The 23,339-nt window shown below is 40.1% G+C and overlaps 1 protein-coding gene across 5 annotated transcripts in view; it reads left to right on the top strand.

The window, feature by feature from the left end:
* Positions 1–23,339, top strand: part of CPEB3 (cytoplasmic polyadenylation element binding protein 3) — a 181,438-nt gene that overhangs the window by 109,477 nt on the left and 48,622 nt on the right. For all 5 annotated transcript variants that reach the window (XM_036829282.1, XM_036829283.1, XM_036829285.1 and 2 more), the window contains 3 exons: positions 356–523; positions 2,511–2,600; positions 22,863–22,981. In XM_036829282.1, the coding sequence (XP_036685177.1) occupies positions 356–523; positions 2,511–2,600; positions 22,863–22,981 (377 nt within the window). The remainder of the gene's footprint in view (positions 1–355; positions 524–2,510; positions 2,601–22,862; positions 22,982–23,339) is intronic.

Below are 23,339 nucleotides of genomic sequence, written 5' to 3' on the forward strand. Positions count from 1 at the left end.
TTTATTTTAAGAAAACCCTGGGGAAAGGAAAAATAACTGCTGAATACTCTTAGCAGCAGTGATAGGGACTGTATGAGTAAAATGTAGTAATTTTTTTAGCAGCGAAAATAGCTGCAATTTTTGACGCTTCTTCCTTAATATCAATCCAGTTGTTTCTGTGCTGTACATAACTTTACACAAAAATGATACTATGAACTTGTCTAGACCTGGTAACCTGCAGTCGCTTATTCTATTGAAAAAGTCACAGCTCAGGATATATTTTTTGGAATGCTTCACTCTGTGCTTCAGCTCCTAATAAAGCATGTGTTGTCCAGGAAAATAATTTTAACCATAGAAACTCCCACATTTGTTTCAGGTCGATCTTCTCTCTTTCCCTTTGAAGATGCCTTCCTGGACGACAGTCACGGCGATCAGTCCTTGTCATCCGGCTTAAGTTCTCCCACTCGCTGTCAAAATGGGGAGCGAGTAGAACGCTACTCTAGAAAGGTGTTTGTTGGAGGCCTTCCTCCTGATATCGATGAAGGTACAATGCACTCACTTTGTAATGACTTTATAAAGGCCAGGTTTGTTATTTGTGTGATTTGACCCTACCTCTCCTCTTGAAGGTAGCTTCAGGACGTTCATATCTTGGTGTCAGGAGATGAGGCTATTCGATAGATGGGGAAGTGAGAGATTGTGCACTTTAGGTCTGTTCTTCATACATAGCAGTCTTCAAACAACTTCCCATTTCCTAGTTATTAATACATTTGGGGATACATTTTAAATGATACATTTTAAATGATAATGAGAGCTAATATGTATGAAACTCGTACCACAAGCCCATTGTTGTGCCAGGTGCTTTACATTATCTTGTTTAATCTCCATAGCTACCCTGTAAGGCGTCTCCTACCAGCTCTGTTTTGTGGGTGAGGAAACTAAGGATCAGAGAGAAACAGCTTATCCAGGGTTATGCAGCTAATGGTGCAGCTGGAATCAAAATCAGTCTGATTCCAGAGCTTTTGCTCCTATCCATCATACCATACCATCTCATATTTTAATGTAGATACCTATTAATGAAAAACCCCCTCTTGCCTTTAAAGAATGAAGACTTATTGGAATATTTCCTAATAATATTTTTGAGATACTGCCAATCCAAAAGTGAGTTTCACTTATGCCTAAAGCCAGCCAACATATAGTAGGTTGTCAATAACTATTTGTTGAATGGACAAATGAAATAGAATTGTGACAAAGTTACCTCAAGGGAAATAACAGTGGCTCTAATTCTAGTAGGCTTTGGATCTGCTATAAAAACATTGTTAAAGCAGAATTGTTTTGCCAGTATTATTTAAGCTATGGTATTTCTCTAATTTATCATGATTTTCTTTTTTTCATAATGAGAGAAGAATAGTCTCTAAAAATAGTTTTACTTTAGGCTTACTGCTTTAAAGTTGTACATTTTCCTCTAAACTATTCTTGTACTAGTGTTAATCTCATCGCTGGATTGGATTTTTCTTTAAGACCAAGTTTTTGATCGTGGCTGAGAGAGTGGCAACTTAAACCTGATTAGGAGCTTAGTTATAACCTTCTGCTTTGAGTCAAAAGTCAGAAGGAAAAGATAAATTTGTTAAGCTATAACTTTTGAAACGTTTTCTTTATAGGCTGTGTAATAGGTATATATGAGAGAAAGAGACCATTGGCTTTAGCTTTTTCTTATCCCTAAATAGAATTACCTACTTATTGTCCCTACTCCTCACCAAAGGAATAATATTTCTAAAACAATCTTAATAATAATCTAAGATTAATAATCTTAGAGATTGTTTCACCACACAAGTGGAAGTGTATTTTAAATATTTTGTGTACTTTTGCCTGTTTTTCTAAAAACAGAGAACATTCCTATTTTTAGAATCTCCTTTCTACTTGACAGAGAGGTTACCTTAGCTAATGTCAGATTTTTTTCCTTCCAAATTCTTTATATCAGGTTTATTGGAAGTGAAGAAGGGAAGTGAATTATAGTTAGAAACACATTCTGCATTGTTGAAATACAATGGTATTTCACTTAGTAAGTTTGACTTCTGTAAAAATGCTTTAGAATATAGCTCTCAAAACATTTTAAAACAGGACTTCCCTGGTGGCACAGTGGTTAAGAATCCGCCTGCCAATGCAGGGGACATGGGTTCGATCCCTGGTCCAGGAAGATCCCACATGCCGTGGAGCAGCTAAGCTCGTGCGCCACAATTACTGAGCCCGCATGCTACAGCTACTGAAGCCTGCACGCCCTAGAGCCCGTGCTCCACAACAAGAGGAGCCACCGCAATGGGAAGCCTGCGCACCGCAACGAAGAGTAACCCCCGCTCACCGCAACTAGAGAAAGCCCGCGTGCAGCAACAAAGACCCAACGCAGCCAAAAATAAAATAAATAAATAAATATATTAAAAAAAGAAAAAGCATTTTAAAATAAAAAGACATGTTTTATGCTATTCTGTTTGCAGTATTATTTTCTCTTCTGCTAAGAATTCTTCTTTGTTTTGTAGATGAGATCACTGCCAGCTTTCGCAGGTTTGGACCTCTCGTCGTAGACTGGCCTCACAAAGCTGAAAGCAAGTCGTATTTTCCTCCTAAAGGTAATGCGCTTAAAATATCTACACTGCCTGCCTATTGGAGAGCTAACATGATAATTCAATAAAAGGCAGCCTTTTAACTCTGGAAATAGCTGTTGACTTTTCCCCCCCAATTAAGAAAACATTTCCATGTTGATCATCTTTTTATATTTTACTGTTTCCACTTGGAGACTATTCTCCCAGGAGCACAGTGGTTGTTTTGTGGCATCTACTTTTATTGACAGTGAGATCCTGTGAGTTTATTGTGAACGAGCCTTGGCTAACTTTTCATTAATTGAGAGAAGAGATCTAGGGTTTTGAGGAATGTCAGCAATGGAAAAGAAAAGATTGTTTTGAGTCAAATTTTATTAGTAGCCCATAGCCCTGTGGTTTTATAGATCTTATAAACCCCAAACTTGGAAAAGCTAGTGACTGAAGAATGACATTATATAAAATTACTTTTATCCATGTCTGTATCTTAAGTGACTTAGCCTTTTAACAGGTAGAGGGCACACTAACAAAGGACTCTTTACATGACCTTGCTTCCCTTATTTTTGATAGACTTTTTTGTTAGTTTATGAGGGCATGAAAATATATCACTTTGTTTATAGTTTGTCATTTCTGTGGAATCTAGGGAGCTTTTCTGGTGATATTAATTCTACGTATGTTCCTAGATTTATATTGAAGAGTGTTTTGAGTTAAAGAGAAAGTTTTCTTCTTGTGTTATGTTCTGTATGTTTCAAGGATGTCCTTCATCTCTAAGGAATTGGGTTTTGATGTGTATTATTGTGTAACAGTACTCACCACAAGAAGATGGAGTCAAAATACTTGTCCTTCCTGGGCCTTGTATAGGAATCAAATTATAGCTTAACCTAGGAAAGGCAGGAGCTTCCTTTTATGTCTGGTTTATTAGATTTGTCACCTGTACTTCTCCCCACTCTCTTTATAGCCTATGAAAAATAATATAAGGCTGTTTGTTTGCTTTTAACATTCTTCTGTTAATCTTCTCCAATAATTTTTAAAATTAAAATTAAGTTTTATGTTAGTCAAAAAAGATAAAGATCATCATGCTGATTAGTTCAGTGAAGGAATGTATTCACTTTGTGGTGCATGTATAACACTAAAGAAACATGTTTAAAACATGTTTTTAAGAATGCTAATGGTTTGTTGAATCAGAATAGTGGTATTTCAGTGAATGAATGAGTTCACCACACTGTGCTGCATGTAATACACTCTGTAAAGTCACATGTATAACAAGATGTTCCTGAGAGTACTAGCTGCACGTGTGAATGAAGGCAGTGTTATTTCAGTGAAAGAATGTATTCACCACACTGTGGTGCATGTAACATACTCTGTAAAATGACATGTATAAAAGATATTTCTAAGAGTACTAGTTGAAAAAAAAAATCATCATTCTGAGAAGGTTATAAAAATGATTCTGGGATAAAAGGTGTCAGGTGATCATTGTAAAAAATAAAAATGAAGATAAGCACATCTATGGTCATGTCCAAAGAAAATTATCCCAAATCTACCTCTGTCAGAGATAATCACTGTATACATTTTATTAAATATCCTTCTTATATCTCTTTATGAATATATACATTTATATGAAATTTAAAATTTTACATAAATGGGATCACACTATATATGCTGTTTAATAACCTGCATTTTCCCCCCAGCAATGTCAACATCTTTCTGTAAGAAACCTATATTATCCTTAATGACCTTGTTTTATTTAATCAGTCCTACTGCTGGTCATTTAAGTTGCTTTCAGTTGTTTTTTCTCATGGATGATGCTTCAGTGAATATCCTTGTGCCTTCATTTTTTTTGCTTTTTTCTAATTACCTCTTAGGGTGAATTTCCAGAAGTGAGGTACATATGTATACGTATTGCCAAGCTGCCCTTAACAAAGGTCATACACATTTATGTTCCCACTAATAGTACCTGATTCGTAAAACTTTGTTTTATTGAGGGTCTGGCGGTATGGCTCTTTTTCGATCTTTGCCAATCTGATGGTTAAAATAACATCTTTTTTGGCATTTTTTTCTCTTACTGGCCATTTGAATTTATTATTTTACTTTCTTACATCGACATCTCATTTCTCTCTGGAATTTATAATGGAGTAAGTCACAAAAAAGGATCCAGCTTTATTTTTCCCGGTATTATGCCAGTTGTCCCAGCAGTCATTTATTGACAATTCCATTTTTTCCTCATTGATTTGAGTCATTAGAATTAAGTATTGGTTGGAAGGTCATCTCTTCTGTTTCCCTACACTGAATTTCAAAGACTTAGTTTTAAAAAAAAGGTAAAGAATTTCATTAGTAATTTTGTTTACATGTTAGAATGATAGTTTTTTGGATATTTTGGATTAAATAAAGTATATTAAAATTAACTTCTCCTGCGTCTTTTTAACTTTTTAAATGTAGATATTGGAAAATTTAAAATTACATATGTGACTCATATATTTATTGGACAGCACACCTGCAGAACATGAGTCAGCAAACTATCTTTGGCCTGTGAGCTAAGCATAGTTTTTATATTTTTAAGGGTTGTAGAAACACACACACACACACACACACACACACACACACACACACACACACACAGAAGAATAGGTAACAGAGACTATACGTGGCCCTCAAATCCCTTTGCAAAAAATTTATTGACTCCTGTTCTAAAATAGCCCAGAGAATTGTTCATTTAGCTTCTGAGACATCCAGTGACAAAGGAGGCAGTTTATTTCAGAGGAAGTCTATGTATTTGCAGACTAACTGATTATTAAATTTTGTTCTTCTATTGAAGATGGTCATTGTAAAAAGTAAAAATGAAGATAAACATATATGGTCATGCAATCTTTACCCCATGGTCAATTGTGTTCGATAAAGTAAAACTGAGTCATTATTGTGACATATATCTCTCGGTACTTAAAGAACTATCAGTTTCTCTTTAAGTCTTCTCTTTTCCAAGCTACATATTTTCACATCTCGAGTCATACCTTATGCCTAATGGATTCTGGACCACCGTTATTCTTGTTTGCCTTTTCTGTGCATATGTCATCTCTACAATATCCTACTTAAATTTGTTTCTGAGAGTTGAAGAGAGAACATTTGGGTTGGTATGAGCAGTATAGAGTTTAGCAACTCTATGAACTCCGTGGTATTGGTACCACTCCTACGTAACAGCACAATAATATAGAATTGTAGAACGTTAGAGAAAGTGCCCTTATTTTATAGCTGAGGTTAAGTGTTGAGATGGACTAGGGAGAGCCAGGCCAAGAAGAGAATCTGGATCTCCTGATTCTGGTCCTCAGGCTTGCATCCTCCGAGAGCAGATTGCCTTTGTGGTGATTTTGGGGTCAAGTAGGAGAAATAATTATACTGTTGGCTCCTGTTGTGTTTTGCTCTCAGCTAAAGTCTGAAGGTTGACCTAGTTTGGAAGGACCTAAAGAAATTTGGTGTTATTCCAAGATTGAAGTAACTTTGAGAATCCATGCCCATTGCTTTGAACATTGGGAACATCTAAGTAGTTCACCCCAAACTGCTCTGTGCCTTCTTAATAATACGTCCTCATGCTGTTTCTATTTTTCCTTAAATTCCTTAGGTTTTAATTCAGGTCAGTGCTTTTTTGGTAATCCCCCTCTTGCCGATTATAGTTTTCTTAGCTCACCTCAGCTTGGCCATAAGGCACAGTTCCTTTGGCTGTATGCTTTAGGCTTATGTGTAAATAAGAGGAAAATATGAACCATCCACTATTGAGTCCTCCTGTCTTTTTCTCAGAAAGTGTATGTCTAATGAAATAAACAGAACCATTCATGTATCCAGCAGGTATACCTGTACAGATGTGGAGTACGGTTTGTAAAACCATGGCCATTTCAGTGAACTGTGGAGAACTTAATATCCATGTAGAGAAACAGTGACCAAGCACATCAACTGTCCCCTTAAGTGTTGTTGGGCCAGCAGAGTGGGAGGTGATTGAGACTGGGGTTCTCTCCAGCACAAAGCCACTGAGGCATTTGATCAACTCTTTGAGGATATGCAGAGCCCTCTGGATCATTTGTCTGTGGGCCACAAACAGGTAGTTGCTTGGTGTTCTCCAGAGCACCTCTGAGAACCTGGAAGGCAAAAGAAGGCATGGAAATCAGATCGTCTTCATGATATGTTCTCAGACCTCCTGAACTTAGAGTCCTGTGGGGGAAATTAAAAGAAGTCAAATAGTCACAATATACCACAATTATAAACTATAATAGTTCTCTAAAGGAAAAAATGGAGAGTGCGGTGACTTTAAAAGGGGGACGTCGATTTAGATCAGGTATATGGAGAGAGCTTCTTTGAGAAAATAGGGATTAAATAGACCTGAAAATTGAGGAGTTAACTAGAAAGTGTAGGGAAGCAAGTGCCAAGCAGAGGAATACCATATGGGAAATAGTGAGTATGAAAAGGGCTTTATTACCTTTGAAGAAATGAAGGAAGTGTGGTTGGAATGTTGTGAGGGTGGAGAAAATGACATGAAAGAAAGTCTTGAAAAAAAAGTACGATTATTTTCCCTTCCCTGAATTGCTCTAGTCCCCCAGAGAGAGTAGATACAAAGGCATTTGTGTGGTGTTTGTCTTTGGGGTAGAGACAGAATGGAGTTGGGTCAAATAGAAATACCAGTTTAAAATACTTTCAAATAGCTATTGATAAACCTGAAGCAAAGTCTTCCTTTGTGTTTTCTGCCTTTGGTTCTTGATGATGAAAAGAAATTCAGATCTAATCAAAATATTGAGGAAGTTTGCTGAGATTGCATTCTCATGCTTTTTACTTCTGGAATAGTAGAGTTGGAGTTGTGAGTCCTGGAAAGGGAGGTTCTCCCAAATGTTAGTGCATGAACCAAATCCTGCATTCATATAAAATACTAATCAACATCACTATATTTATAGTAGGTTGGGTGCAGGTAATTTGAAGATAGTTATTTCAAGGGGATGGTGAGAGAACAAATAAATGCAGACAGAGGGCCTGGGTCCTGGTGCAAATGATCATGCATCAATCCATCTAATATTTGTTGCACATCAGTCTGTGAAAGAGTCTATACTATATGGCCTTGTGGGGGATCTAGAGAAGACGCCATTCTTGTTTTTGAGAAGGCTGCAGTTTTCCAGAGGAGACATGAGAACACAGCGGCGAAACATTAAGTCATGGTAAAGAGCATGGATTCTGGAACTAGACTTGCTGGGCTACTCCTCTTATTAACTGTATGATCTTAGACATGCTGTTTAGCCTTTCTGTTCCTTAGTTTCATCACTTGTAAAAGAGGGATAATATGAGTACCTACTTCATAAGGTTGTGTGATGAGGATTAAAATGGGTAAATCCATGTGGAGTGCTTAAAATAGTCCCTGCATACAGGTTTTATGAGTGATGTTGTTATTTTCATTAAAATACAGATCAACTTATGGTTAATGACAAGTGAGTAAAAAATATTCTAGTCATCTAGAGGAGGAATAGATTACTGTGGGCTGTGCAAGACCTTGGTCTTAAAACCTAGGCAGGAAGAGAAGAGGCAGAATAATGATAATTATTGTGGGGCTAAAATAATGATAATTAGGATGGCTAACATTTACTAAGGGCTTGTTGTGAGCTCGGCAGTGTGTTACTATTTTCTAAGCTTAATCTAATTTAATCTTCTTTAATCTTCCTAACTCCACAAGGTAGGCACCCTTATTATTACCATTTTAAAGAGTAAGAAACAGGTATAGAAGAGAGTAATTTGTCTATGGTCATGTGTTAAATGATGGGAATGGGATTTGAGCCTAAACAGGCTAACCTCAGAGTCCCAAGGTTCTTAGATATTGCACTATACTGTTGTCATTCGGGAATAAGAATGGCCTAGAGGTAGGTGTATTCAAGGCGGGGTTACGTGGTAGCCTCACTGCCAGGCTTAGGACTTGGGTCCAGTAACCAGTGGTCAAGAGTACAGGCTCTGGAGTCAGCTGCCTGGGTTGAATTCCTGTTCCACTACTTGCCATTGCTGTATGTTTCGGCTGATTATTAATCTTCCTAAATCTCTCTCCCTCTCTCTGTCTCTCTCTGTCTCTCTTTTTTTTAAAATTTTATTAAATTTATTTATTTTTATTTTTGGCTGCCTTGGGTCTTTGTTGCTGCACACGGGCTTTCTCGGCAAGAAAGTTGCGGCGAGCAGGGGCTACACTTCATTGCGGTTCGCCAGCTTCTCATTGGGTGGCTTCTCTTGTTGCAGAGCATGGGCTCTAGGCGCGCGGGCTTTGGTATTTGTGGCACTCGGGCTCAGTAGTTGTGGCTCGCGGGCTCTAGAGCGCAGGCTCAGTAGTTGTGGTGCACGGGCTTAGTTGCTCCGCGGCATGTGGGATCTTCCTGGACCAGGGCTCGAACCCGTGTGCCCTGCACTGGCAGGCGGATTCCTAACCACTGCGCCACCAGGGAAGTCCTGTCTCTTTTTTTTTTAATCTACAAAGTGGAAACAATAATACCACTTCTGGGTTTATGAGGATTAAATGAGACAGTGCACATAGGATACTTTCTTAGAGCCCAGATATCATTCAAGACTTCTTTTTTTGTTTTTTTTTTTAACTTTTGGGTTTTATTTATTTATTTATTTATTTATTTATTTTATGGCTGTGTTGGGTCTTCGTTTCTGTGCGAGGGCTTTCTCTAGTTGCGGCAAGTGGGGTCCACTCTTCATCGCAGTGTGCGGGCCTCTCATTATCGCGGCCTCTTTTGTTGCAGAGCACAGGCTCCAGACGCGCAGGCTCAGTAATTGTGGCTCACGGGCCTAGTTGCTCCGCGGCATGTGGGATCTTCCCAGACCAGGGCTCGAACCCGTGTCCCCTGCATTGGCAGGCAGATTCTCAACCACTGCGCCACCAGGGAAGCCCAAGACTTCTTTTTTTCTTTTTTTTTTTTTAAGCAAGGGAGAGGTTAGGTTTAGTATTTGGTTTTGGTTTTTTAGCCAGGGTCAGCAAAACCGTTTAGGTGTTTTCTGTAATCAAGCTCATAAGAAGTGATAAGGACCATGAACTCCTAAGACAGTAGCATTGAGGTATTACTAGAATGAGGGGAGAAAGGGACCAGTGGTCTTACTGATAGAGTAGATCATGATGGTGATAGATTTGATGGCAGGGTTGTGCTAAAATTCCTTCCACTGAATGGGAGAATCATGATACTATTGAATGTGAGGGAGTCAGCAGAGGGAAAACCAGTTTGGTGTAGTGTTGAAATGTTTGAAGATCCGTAGAGTTTGGTATGTCCTTACCTCTTATCTGAGAGGAAGTTCCTAATGGGCAGTTGGAATTGTGGCTAGGGAGTTTGGGAAAAGAGTCTGGAGATGGAGGTACACATCTCTTGCGAGTCATCTTTAGAGAGTGGAGGGAAAAGAAAATGAAAAGCCATTAATAAGTAAGTTTTGTCAGGAACCAGAAAGAAAAAGAGGACATGGCAGTGGAGATGCAGGTGAGTGAAGGACTGGGGGTGTGTCTGTGGCTACGGAGGCGCAAGGAAAGAAGCTTTAAGAAAGAATAGTCAGCACCATCAGGTATCACAGGGTTATTGAGAAGTCCTTGATGGAATAGAGATGCATGTGGCCCTCTTGTCAAGTACATGATTATAGTAATTTCTATTGTTATCCTAATTGTAGGCCTTAATATTTTAATGAAGTAGTAGAAGCAGAACAAAGCAATCTGGCCGCAGTGAACAAGTGTTATTTTATGAGCAGTAAGAATAATCCTGCCTCCGTAGCAGAGCCAACCATCATCAGTTTTGTTTCCCTCCAGTCTTTATTCATATGTATCTTTTTTTTGTGGGAGTGTAATAATAGCAGAGATACAGTTTTCCATTCTCCTTCCTCCCAAGTTTCTGCTTAATTTTCATATTTTTTAAGTGGCTGCCTAACCTGCTGCTGCACCATAATTGACTTGCTTGTTGGTCATGTAGGCTATTATAAATAATGCTTCTGTTAATATATCCTTTTGTGTGTGGTTTTTCTTTCATAGTATTTTCTTTAGCATAAATTTGCAGCAGAAGCTTAACCAGAGTTAAAAGAAATGAAAATCTTAATGACTCCGGATTTGATATCACATGGCTTCCCAAAGCAATTTTCTTTATGAAGTTTATGCTAATTTGGACATCTGCAGCACATTTTCCAAGTCAGATAAATGGTACATTACAGTTGTGGACTTACCTTTTTGCCTACGTATTTGGAATATAATGGACCCCTGCAGAAGCCAGGAACCACATTGATATGAATCTTGTACATGAAGCATTTAAACCTTTTCCTCTTGGGTCTCATCGGTCAAGTCCTGGGTGTTCTTTGACATCATCTTCTGTCATTCTCTGCCTTACCTTCTCTGGCCACACTGACTCCTTTGCTATTCCTTGAGGTAAACTAAGGCTTCTCAGGGGCTTAGTACTTCCGTTTGTCTAAAAGCATCTTCCCCCAAATTTCTGAATGGACCACTCCTCTCTTCCCTGAGACAGACCTCTGCTCAAATGACACCTTCACAGAGAGATCTTTCTTGACTTCCTCATCTCATACAGCAGCCCCTCTACCCTCTTACTCCCTGTACCTCTTACCCTCATTTTCTTTTTCCTCAAAGTACCTATTTTATCACAACCTGAAAAAAATTATATGTGTTTTTCTGCTTTCCAGGTTGGAATGTAGGTTTTATGAGAACAGGGTTTTTTATGTTTTGTTCACTGCTCTGTACTCAGTACCTTGCATACCTGCATCAACGGCTAGCCCTCAGATGTTTGTTAAATGGATGAATTTTCTCTTTGCAAATGATGAGCTCATTACTTGTAGAGTCCATCAAATTTTAGAGCTGCCCTAAAGATCGTCTCATTCTAATTCAACCTTTATTTTAACCTAAGACTCAAAGAGGTGATGTGTCTTTTCCTAGGAGCACACAGCTCTTATTAGACAGACTTGAACTGGGAAGACTAATAGTTTATACTGTTTTACCTGGTGAATTACCAAGAAAATAATTTTTGTTTTGCTAGGGTGTATGATTTGTGGGAAAGGAAGATAGGTTTAAACTATATAATCTGATAAATGATGCTGTTATTTATAGGGCTGGATTTTATATAAAAATTAGCAACTTAAGCTATATGACCCATGGCACACTTTCATAGCTATTTAAAAATGAAAGTGATCCTTGGCTTTTTCCTGAATTCTTCTATTCTGTTGGCCACACTGACATAGCTGGGGTATTTCCAAAGAGCTGGTTTAGGCTGAGGCTATAGGTCTGAGCTGCCCTTTAGCTGTAGCTTAACCATGGGATTTTGCCTCTGGGGTGATACCACACCATTTCTGGACATGAGTGCACTGCTTTGTAGGGGAGTTCTTTGACTACAAGGATCAGAGGGTTCTCTTGTGCTACTTCAAATTGGGGAAGTAGTTATGAGTGACAAGGAAAGCCCAAAAATAGGAGCTGTGACACAACCAGGTGTCATGGAGACTGTGCTAGGGGGTGGCAGGCTGCAAGGATTTGAACAGTGGGAGCTATTAATCCTTCATTGTAATGTTCCACATTATCATGACTCAGCTCTTCTCTGCATGTGTGCTCCTCTCTGTTTGTGCTTCCAGTGGGCAAATTGTTTTCATATTTCTAGTCGGAGTCCAGAGAGAGGGAATCTGATTGGTTCAGTTCATCTTTTAACCCCTTGCTGTGACATAGGCCATCCTAATGGTAGTGGCCTTAGAATCCTTGACTGCTTAATAAAAAATAAAAAAAACAAATGGTTTAATTCTGCTTCCTCGAGCATGGGACTGGGAATGTGGCAGCTAGGAAGGTAAGTTGGGCAGGGCAAACTTTTATGATGGTAGATGTGCTTAGCGTCACCTCCCTCATTGCCTCCTGGGAGAATAGCCCATGTCCAAAGTTGCTGTTACTGGAGCTCCAAAAAAAAAATGTCTACCTACCCTGAGCCTTCTACCCCTGCCTGGCTCTGAACCAAGCAGCTGCTCCTGATACTGCCAACAGTCTTACCTCTTGTGGTGGGGCTGGGGCCAGGGAGAGGAGCTGGCATCTCCTGGGCAGTGAGCGCAGCTACACTGTACCACTGTTGGCAGAGACCTCTGGGGCAAAGGCAGGGACAGCAGCCAGTTGCAGATGTTGGACAGGCGATTGGCCACATGGCTCTGAAGCTGTGTTAGGTCGATGGTACTGGCATCCTCAGCCCATATGGAAGCCAGCTTCAGCCCTAGCAATCCAGGTGCACAGCCAGGTGGATCGAACAGTAACAGTCATGCATATTTATGCGAGAGTGACCCATGCCTTGCGCTCTGATGATTCCCGCCCACCTTGAGTAAAGCGTGTACTTCTAAGTGGCTGTTTCTACTGGTGATCACGTATTTCCTCTGCACTGGTCAGGCTGACTTGACTGCTAGTCCTTGTGACCAAGGTCATGCAGGCATGGAAGTTTATACAATAGCAGCATGGTTTGTGAACCTGGCATAAGCCGGGCCACAGGGGATTCAGATTGACTTTGAGCTGACCAGCTAAGGAGATGCTGTTTGAAGAACAGGAAAGGGGACTCTACTTGAAATGGGCAAAATAGGTCATTGTGAAGCTGCAGGGGGCTGGATTCACAGCACCTCTTTCCTTTTTCCTTCAGTTTGTCTAAATCTGGCTTTGGAAAGGAAAGTTTTCAAGCTTCACATTTTTTTCCCTTGTAGCGTAACTTGGATGAAAATAAGTCAGTGTTGTTTTAGGCCCAGATTCCAAGTTTTTCCACCTTCTGAGTTATATAAACTGATCGCGTTGGGAACCTAATGGAGCTTTAGCATGTACTTAACCTTTTGCAGTTTGTAAGCTTTTGAGTAACACTTGGCCTTTTTTTAAAAATTTTTTTAAATGCAGGTCCTGGCTTATAGTACTCATACTCTTTGGTGAATTATGAATCCTATATTTTAATATTTGTTTGATTGAAGTTTTTGTTCTCCGGATGGATTTTCTCATAAAAACATGGAAACTGCATTGCAGAGCAGCAAGAGTGGACTTTTTGTTCTGTTTTGTCCTGTTTTGAAGAGATGGAGCAGCATCCTATTGTTGCTTTTAAAAGCTCAGCACACCCTCAGTTTAAACTGTTCTATTAAACATTTCTCTCTTTTGCGTTACGTTAAAGAGGAACTATTAGAGTTAGTGTTTGATTTCAAAGCATTAACAGTTTGAGGGACTGTATAAAACGGAACGGGCAGAAGGAATGCACAGGCCACAGGACAAAGCTGAGCAGCCACGTAAATAACAGAGACAGCTTGTACTGTGTCACAGCAGTACTTGTTGTGCTATCCCCAGGCAGAGGTACTAGAAAGGGGGGGATGCTTGTTTAGTTCAGAGAAGCCGAAACCACCCCCGAGGAGAACTTTCTTTTGAAGAGAGTAAAATTCAGGAACTGAAATGCCAGCTGCAAATTTGGTAGGCTGAGGCAGAGAGAATGTTTTAGAAGAGGGCGTAGCTTGGGGCAGGACTTGCTGGCAGGAATTGGATAGGGCTAAGGCTATGAGCAAGTGAGACCAAGAGAGGATGTATCATTTGGAAGAGTTCAGAATGGGAAGCTGACTGAGAGGATCTGGTGAAACATTTTGAAAGCTGAGAGCAAAGACTTGGGCTGTCTTTCAAAATAGAACGGGATAGCCTTCATCTTGAGAAGGGGAAATGGTGACGCCAAGAAAACCCATTGGCAGCAGCATTAAGAACTCATCAGAGGAGTGTTAAAGTGCAAGGAGGAGAAATTAGATTGTCAGAGTTCAGGCAATCTACAAGCAGGGCTGGACTAAAGCTTCATCTTCAGGGAAGCGTCTACTGGGTTAAAATGTAGAATTTGCCAATTGTCTGATGCTGCATGAGGCAGAGCAACAAGCAGTGGGGCAAGAACTAGATATTTGTGGACTCAGACATGGGCGCCAGCAGTTACCAGCTAGACGACCTTGAGCAAGTGATCTAATCCCTGAACCTCAGTTTACTCATCTGAGTTAATACTACTCATTGTTATTAAAAGGATTATGTGAGATGTTGTACATATGCACCAGCACTTAGGCTTCATAGAGGTTAAATAATATTAGTGTCCTTCCCCCTGATGAAAATACGTTGTTCAGTAAAATAAAACTGTCCAACTAGTTTGACCAGTTCCTTCCCACACCCCCACTCTGATCTCAGTTTTCTTGGTCAGGTGCTTGTTAGAACTGACTGTGACTAGAACTGACAGATTTGGCAGACTTCACAAGGACCTCTTTATATAGGGAATGTGTGGTTACGTAAACAGAGCAGACTTTAAGCCCAAATGCCCCAGGTCACTGCCCTGGACTGCAGGACTTTACTAAAAACACAGGAAGTAGACTGCCAGTTTTCAACTCTGAGGTGGTTCTACCCATCAGACTTGTTTTCTTGTCCATTCTCACCTTCCCCCACCCCTGCCTGCCAAGCAACGAGCCCACCAAGAAACAGTCACTAGTGTGATAGAAAACACGAAACAGGCTTGAGCCAAAATGCTTGAGCCTCAGCTCTTTGTAGTAAATATAGTCAAAGAAATATGTTTGGTTCTGAAACCAAGGGGAATGTTTAGGCATCGATGGACAGTACCTGCTGAGCCATCTCTACATTTTAATTAGGCTAAATCCTTCCCTTGGAATGTCCTTCTCCAATTTTTCACCTAAGATCTGGCTCCTGTGCCACCACCGACAGAAAGTCTTCCCTGATTTCTCTATCCATGTCTTCTTCACGGAAAGATCTGTCTTCCTTCTATGAAATCCAACTTTTAAAAATACGTTTAGAAAATACTTCTAAGGGTCCTGAATGCATTGTTCCTAAATTAGAGTTCTCTTTATACTTATTCTTCATGACCTTCATGTACTGGTTTATAAATTTCTTGAGAACAAGGACTTGCTCGTGTCAGAATTCCCCTGCATTGCCTAGGGTGCATAGTAAGTGTTCAGTCAGTCTTGGAGATCAGAGGTTCTCATCCAAGAGGAGAATGAATAAGGAATCCAGTTCAGAGACTTACTGTGTTCTCCAGGCAGCAGACAGGGGGTTGATGAGCTACTTCATCTCTTCCCGCCTGCTACCCCCAATCCTATACTCTGAACTAATGCACTCTACTCACTGTTTTCCAAATAAGCCGATCTTTGGCCCTTTGAAGCCTTGGCCTGTGCTCTTTCATGAACTTGGATTGCCCTTGCTTCCTAGAAAAGCAGTTATCCTCCAGCCCAGATGTGGCCTTACTGTATGACTTTCCCTGATGTTTGGGCACCTCTGCTCCATTTGTCTCTCACCAGTGTTTTATAGGCTATAACCCCAACTAGCACTTTTCTTGTTGTTTCTTAGTCACTTATTTACAGGCTGAGTTTTTCCAGGGCAGGGTTCTTTCTTGACTTATTCATCTTTGTAGCTTCAGTGCCTAGTATCCTGCCTTGTACCTCCTAAACATTTTTGGTTCTATTGAATTGAATCCAAAGGCAAAGACTCCTGAGGCAAACCAGGTAAGTCCTCTGACCTGAAAGCCAAGGTCAGGGAGAATGTTTGGAACAGACTTCCTGTGCCAAAAATGTCTGAACTCATTCAGCTCTGGCTGGAGAGGTGCCCTTCAGGTCTCTCTAGGAAGGTCACAGGAAATCAGGGAGCCTGGATTCCGTGCAAGGAGCGATCTCTCTCTCTGTCCAGACCTTGGATCCTTCCTTCTGGGGCTGACCTCCTGTCATCAGAAACCAACCCTCCCTTGTCAGTCACCATTTTATGAATGCAGCCATAGCTCAGGGCACAGCTCTACAAGTTGGAATTGTTTTTCCATTGTAGTTGCTACTTAAAACATATAAATCACTAAGAGCATTAGTTGATTTTAAGAACTATTAGGTCTTTCAGAAGACCACACAGCTCTTTCAAGAATGAGAGAGTATATTACCCTCTTCTCCAGAGAGACCTGTGGTTTAGATTTTTTTCCACAAATTTTTATTTTGAAAAATTTCAAAATGTACAGTAAAGTTGTAAGAATAGTACAGTGAACGCCTATACTGCCTTCCTCTAGATTCATCAGTTGTTAGCATTTTGCCACATTTGCTTTCTGTTTTTTTTTGTCAGTATGTGTATATATACATACATATTTTTTGATAAATCGTTTGAGAGTAAGTTGTAGACATTAAGACCCCTCACTCCTAAATGATTCACCATATGTTTTCTGAGAACAAGAAGTATCCAGATTATTCTAGTAATGTCCTTTAGAGCTTTTTTTTTTTTTTAAATCCAAGATCCAGTCAAAGTCTAGTCATACATTTAGTTGTCATGTCTCTTTAGTCTCCTTTACTTTAGATACTTTCCTAGGCTTTTTGTCTTTTGTATCATTTGAAGAGTTCCTGCCGGATGTTTTACAGACTGTCACTTAATTTGGAATGATAGGTTTGTTTCCTCATAATGAGATTCAGGGGAAACACTCTTAGCAGATGACGTGCTGCACCGGGAAGGACGTAATACGAGAGGCACATGATGTCAGTTTGCCCTGTTGTTGGTGATGTTCAGTGCGATCATTTGGCTATGGTGCTGTCTGCCGGATTTCTCCACTGTGAAAGTACCTTTTTCTCCCTTTGCAAATACTTATTCATCTTCAAAGTGATACCTTAAGATAGCATGAGTATGTTGTATCCCCTCCCAGATTTACCCAATGGTTTTAGCATCTATTGAAGATTCTTTTTTTTTTTTTTTAATTTTTATTATTTATTTATTTATTTATTTTTGGCTGTGTTGGGTCTTTGTTGCTGTGTGAGGGCTTTCTCTAGTTGCAGCAAGCGGGGGCCACTCTTCATCGCGGTGCGGGGGCCACTCTTCATCGCGGTGCGCGGGCCTCTCACTATCGCGGCCTCTCTTGTTGCGGAGCACAGGCTCCAGACGCGCAGGCTCAGTAGTTGTGGCTCACGGGCTTAGTTGCTCTGCGGCATGTGGGATCTTCCCAGACCAGGGCTCGAACCCGTGTCCCCTGCATTAGCAGGCAGATTCTCAACCACTGCGCCACCAGGGAAGCCCCTATTGAAGATTCTTGCTTAAGCTGATGATTACTGTGATGGTGATGTTCATTTTATTCAAGTCTAATTTAGTGAGATCTGCTCTTTAACTCCCTCAAGAGCCTTCATTCTAAATATACAACTTAAAAATACATTGAAAACAATAAGCATCTTTACTAAATATGATAATTTGATTGTCCTAAATAAACTAAAACTAAACTTCTGATTATTTTGAAATTCATCATTTCAGCTTTTCTTAATATAGTTGTTTTTTTTTTTTTGAGCTGAGATTATTTGGTTTTATAAGCTCTTCTTAATATAGTTTTTGTGGGCTTTAGAGCAAATATATCTGCGTAGACCTTAAATTGTAGGACTAAAGCACAGGTGACCACTTCATGCCACTAAACCACTGTCAAATGATCACTGTCACAAAAGTGACAATAAATAATAAATAGGCAAGTACTTATTTGCTAGTGATATTGAAAACTTTATCTCATCATTTTTAGGTGAGACAGTGTAAGTTAGTGGATAAAGAATGAGGGCTCTGGAAGCTGACCTAAATTTCAATCCCAAATTTAATCTCTAGGTTTTAATCTGAGGTATCCCTTAACCTCTCAGAGCTTCAGTTTCCTCATCTGTAAAATGGTAATAATAACAACTGTATTTACCTCATAGAATTACTGTGAGGTAAAGTGTTTATTATTGACAAAGTGTGTAGCACATTGTAAGCACTTAGTAACTGGTGTTTCTGGTGGTGAAGTTGGTGGTGACTGTTATTTGTACTAGGGATCAAGTATAAAAAAATTATAACAGGAAAAATTAGGTATTTAAGAGCTCAGGAAGCTTTGTTTTTGAAAGGTAGCCAAGAACATTTTGGAGGTTGTTATTATACTCAATGTGTTTTGGGTATTAAGAGAAAAAAAAATCTTTAATTAAATTTATCCTTCAAAAACTTGGCCAAATAAAATGGAATTATCCCAATTAAGTCCCCTTTCTCACTCCATACCTCTTTACCCCAGAGAAGTACATTGGTCAGTTCAGGCTTGTCCAAAAATCCCTCACTGTTCTACCCTTCCTTCCCAACCTATTTGGCACCAGTGGGAAAGCAAGCAGCTTCCTGCCACCCATTCTGCCCATAACCCAGGGTGGTGATGGTGACCATGCCAAGAGTTCCTACTGCTTCCCCAGAGCCCCTGTTTCCACCTACAGACTGGCTCTGAGTTGAGGACCTCCCATAGCTCACCACACTTCTTAGGTACTTGGGTAAGAAGGTCACCATTTCTGAAACTTGAGTTTTATAATCCTGTTATCTCTTGGCTGGCTCAGAGGGCAAGGGAAAACAGAGGGAGTTTATAATTTTTGGGCCAAGTTTTTTTTATACCTTTCAAACTAACAGAAGAACCCTGCCATCATAGTGACAGTTTGAGGAGCTTGATTTATAGGTATAATAGGCTTTTATTTAAAGAATGTATGAAAACCAGCAAACAGTACCACATCAGATAATTCTCTCTCCTAATAGAACTTGCTAATGATATAGGAAAGCAAATATTCAGTCACTTTATTGATTGTTTACAGTAGTATTTATTTAGCCTGTCATTCAAAAAACTGTTTACCTTTAGTATCTAGATTACTTCCCTTTATTCACCAAATGCTTGCAAATGCAAAGAAGAAAGTTTATCTCATTCACCTGAACTCTAATTTTTATAATGAGACCATATGCAAAACAATTTAATATTACATTATCACAAAAATAACTGAAAATGCAGTAAAAGAAAAATTGACACTTGCACGATATCCTAGTTTTCAAAGCATCTTACATATATCATCTCACAACCTTCATCTCTGTAAGATAATCTTCATTTTACAGATAAAAGAGCCAAGACTCAGAAAATTTTTTTTAAAAATTTTTTATTGGAGTAGAGTTGACTTACAATGTTGTGTTAGTTTCTGCTGTACAGAAAAGTGAATCAGTTATACATATACATATATCCACTCCGTTTTACATTCTTTTCCCATGTAGGCCATTAAGACTCAGAAACTTTAACATTCAAGTCCATGATTCCACCACTTACTGGGTGATAGAACAATCACCACCAAACAAGTCGCTTAATCACTCTTGAAGTTTCTTTAACTGTAAAACAGAATTTAAAATAGTGACTACCTCAGAGTGTGTGTGAAGATGAAACGAGTTAATACACATAAGGCACTTAGAAACAGTGCCTGGTGCATAGTAGATGCTCAATAAATGTTAGCTATTAGCTGTTATTACTACACAGCCAATAAGTGTTAGGACTAGGACCCAAATCCAGGCATTTTGACTCCTAGTCCAGAACTCTTTCTGTAGTACCATGTGGAATTTGCCTTTTAGTAAATCATTGATTTAATGTCCATCTCACATTGACCTTGTTATTCTTGAAGGGATCTTTTTCTACTTTGTTTACTTTGACCTCGAATTTCTGAAAATCAAAAGGGAAATGTGTTTGAAGTTTTCTTCCTTCCTGATTTTTTTTTAATCCTCTGATTTCTGTTGTTGTCTGGGTTTGGTTGACCTTGAGATATCAGAAGGTGTTTTAGTAGGTGAACGTATCATGAAGTTGTTTTCATGGGTGTGTTGGGGTCTCTGGTGAATTTTGTTTTGGTTGAAAGGCCTGAGGTAGGAGGCAGGGTTGAAGGAAATGGTTGGGCTTGAGTTACACCCCTTATCTGTGGTGCTAAGAGAATGTTGGTGTTACTGAGAGTAGCAGCTTGCTGATTAGGGAGGAGAGATGATTTGTTGTAAAAGAGCCATTCTGAAGAAATTGGCCCATTCCCTGGGAAAGGAAAAGAAGTTGTAGATATTTTTCTTGGTAATAATATTTGTATCAGGCTTTTACTTGTGACTCCCAGTTGTTTTTACTCTGTCTACTGCCAGTGTTGTCATTTATGGCTGTGAGACAGGCCTGAGTGAAAAATCTGTGTGATTTTGTGGTAGCTGCTCAGCTGCTATGGGGAGATACCCTCCCTTTCCTCTGATGCCCACGTTGAACACAGTGTGGGATTTGATGTGGAAGATTGTAAGAGGTGGGCAGCAATGTGCAGGAAAGGTGCAGCCAGCTCGGTGGCCTTGCAGAGGCAAGGAGCTAGAGAGAACCCCAGCTCACTGAGCTGCCCCATCCCCAGGCCTTTTTGATGTGCCTGCGCGTACCGTACACAGACAGGGCCCTCTCCAAGAACAAGATATTCAGCGTGCCTCTGAGGACCTTTGTGGAAGATTTGCACCAAGATTTAACTTGGTGAGGCAGGAGGTTTGAGAGGACATGCTGAGACCTCCTCTTTGTGATCTTTGCATTTTTTAACCCACTGACCTCTAATATTCTCTTTGGCAAGTGTAATTAATGTTCTCACATTAATTGAAAACATTGAACTTTTAATAGATTCGCTGGGGCTTGGTAATCGTTTGATACTATTTCGAAAAGAGAGAGGGTATGAAGAAATGATGTATTATCCTTTCTAGTTTTGCGGTTAAGTTTTATTGTTCTTGCCTGGCCATCTGCTGCATCCTTTGACCCATCTAGCCTGGGAGCAAAGCCCAGAAAACAGCTCTGGGTCCTGCCATCTAGGCAGCCTCCGTCTTGTAGCTCCATACCCGTTCCTGTGGGCTTGGTGCTTTCCCCTGTGTGTTGGCTTCTGCCTGTTGCATTGGCCACTCCTGGTGTGCTGCATAATGGTTGATCTTTTTCCTACTCTGCTTGGATGCTCTGTATAGTAGACGAGGAGCTGGGGAAAAAGGATAAAGAGTACCCATTATTCACTGTCCACTGCCACTGTCATCACGTGCTACCCAGGACTCCAGAGAGCTTTGCTTCTAGGCCAGTTGATGAGCATCTTTGTTTGATGTGTGAGAAGCTTCTGAACACGGGGGTTCTTATCCTTCTTCACCACTTACATCTTTCTGGCACACAGTGCGCCAGGGGAGAGCCTTATTGGTGATGGTTTCCTTTGAGGTCAGTAGCAGGACTGGGAGCGGAGGTGACAGCTGAGAGACTTAGCAAAGCTGAAGGGATTGTAGAGAGGTTGAACAGCTGAATACTCAGGTTTAGACTAGCTCATCCTGGGCCTTTGCTCAGCTGCCATTCATGAATGCCAGTGTGGCAGCAAGTGCCACAGTTGGCCCCTTGAACATCTATTGTCCTCTTTGACGTCTTTGCTGATTCTCTCAAGTCAGATTCCTTGCTTGTCTGGGCTCCCATAGTACTTTTTATTTCCGTTTATCTCCCTCAGCTTTGTAGCGAGAAGTTAATTGTCTAAAGGCCTGTTTCTTCTATCACATAAGTCTCTGGACAGCTGGAACCTAGTCTCGTTCATCTCAGTTTTCCTCATAATCCATAGATTGTGTCTCGTTTGTAACAGTTGCTCAGTAAATCTTACTGAATTGAACTGAACAAAGCTGGCTGTGTCCGTGGACATACTGCAGCTCATGTCCACGCTCACAGATCATGTATTCAGCCATGAGACAGGAGAATATCCTTGAAGGAACAGAGCATCACCATCAGATATAACATATAAAGACAAATTAGCCTATTGTTGAGCTTTTTTTTTTGGACAACTTTTGTTGAGATATAATTCACAGTTCACCCATTTAAAATGTACGGTTCAGTGGTTTCCAGTATGTTCACAGTTACGCAATCACCACCACAATCAATTTTAGAAGATTTTCATCATCCCCAAAAGAAACACTGTACCTATTCCCTCCACTCCCCCAGCCCTAGGCAACCACTAATCTTATTTTTTGTCTCTCTAGATTTGCCTATTCTGGCCATTCCATATAATATGCGGTATTTTGTGCCTGGCTCCTTTCAGTTAGCATAATGTTTTCAGGGTACATCCATGTTGCAGCATGTGTCAAGCCTAGAGCTTGGTGGAAGTTGGAGGGCAGGTGACGCTTGTTTCCTGAGCCGTTGTGGCTCAGGCCATTGGTGAGTCTGCCTGCTCTCATTAAAGATGACCAAAGCTACTTAATGGAAATTCCATAGATGTGTTCTGAACTTGCTCCCCTGAGTAATTATGGAAATTAATCAAAGTCAAGTCTATGAGTACCTAATACAGTGCCTGTAATACCCAATACAAGGTAAAGTCTATGAGTACCTAACACATGAGGGTCTCAATGACTCTTACTTCCCTGTGTCCCACTTCAAGTTCTTAGATTTTTAGTAAGAATTTGCCAAAGTGAAACAATAGGTAAATTTTTAATTGGTACGTTGAGTTTAATTTACTGATTCCTCCCCCCACCCTTTTGTTTTTGTTCTCCCCAAGGCTATGCCTTTCTGCTGTTCCAGGAGGAGAGCTCAGTACAAGCTTTGATAGATGCCTGCCTAGAAGAAGACGGGAAACTGTACCTGTGCGTGTCAAGCCCCACCATCAAGGATAAACCGGTGAGTAATATGCAGCCAGCTGTTGCTTTTCCAGAGCATGTATGCAATTGGAATAGCTGATCGCCTTCTCCTTGTCATGGGAATGCTGAAACTAGGATCCTCTTACCCGGGGTGACCTTGCTACGCAGTAGCGCTGGACTGCTGTTGATGGGAAGCTAATAACAAATTACTCAGTATTTTGCTTTATACCTTTGGGACCACATGTAAACAAATGTGCCCTTGTCTTTCACTTTATGGCTCTTTTATGCTAATTCCTATTCAGAAACTCTGAATTGAAGTAAATAATGCTCTTAGTGGTTTTGGCAGCTGGTTTCTGTCATTATTTCAGATCAAGGGCAGGAGTAATTTATTTATTTTT

This window comes from Balaenoptera musculus, chromosome 16, assembly GCF_009873245.2.
Source record: "Balaenoptera musculus isolate JJ_BM4_2016_0621 chromosome 16, mBalMus1.pri.v3, whole genome shotgun sequence".
Lineage (NCBI taxonomy): Eukaryota > Metazoa > Chordata > Mammalia > Artiodactyla > Balaenopteridae > Balaenoptera > Balaenoptera musculus.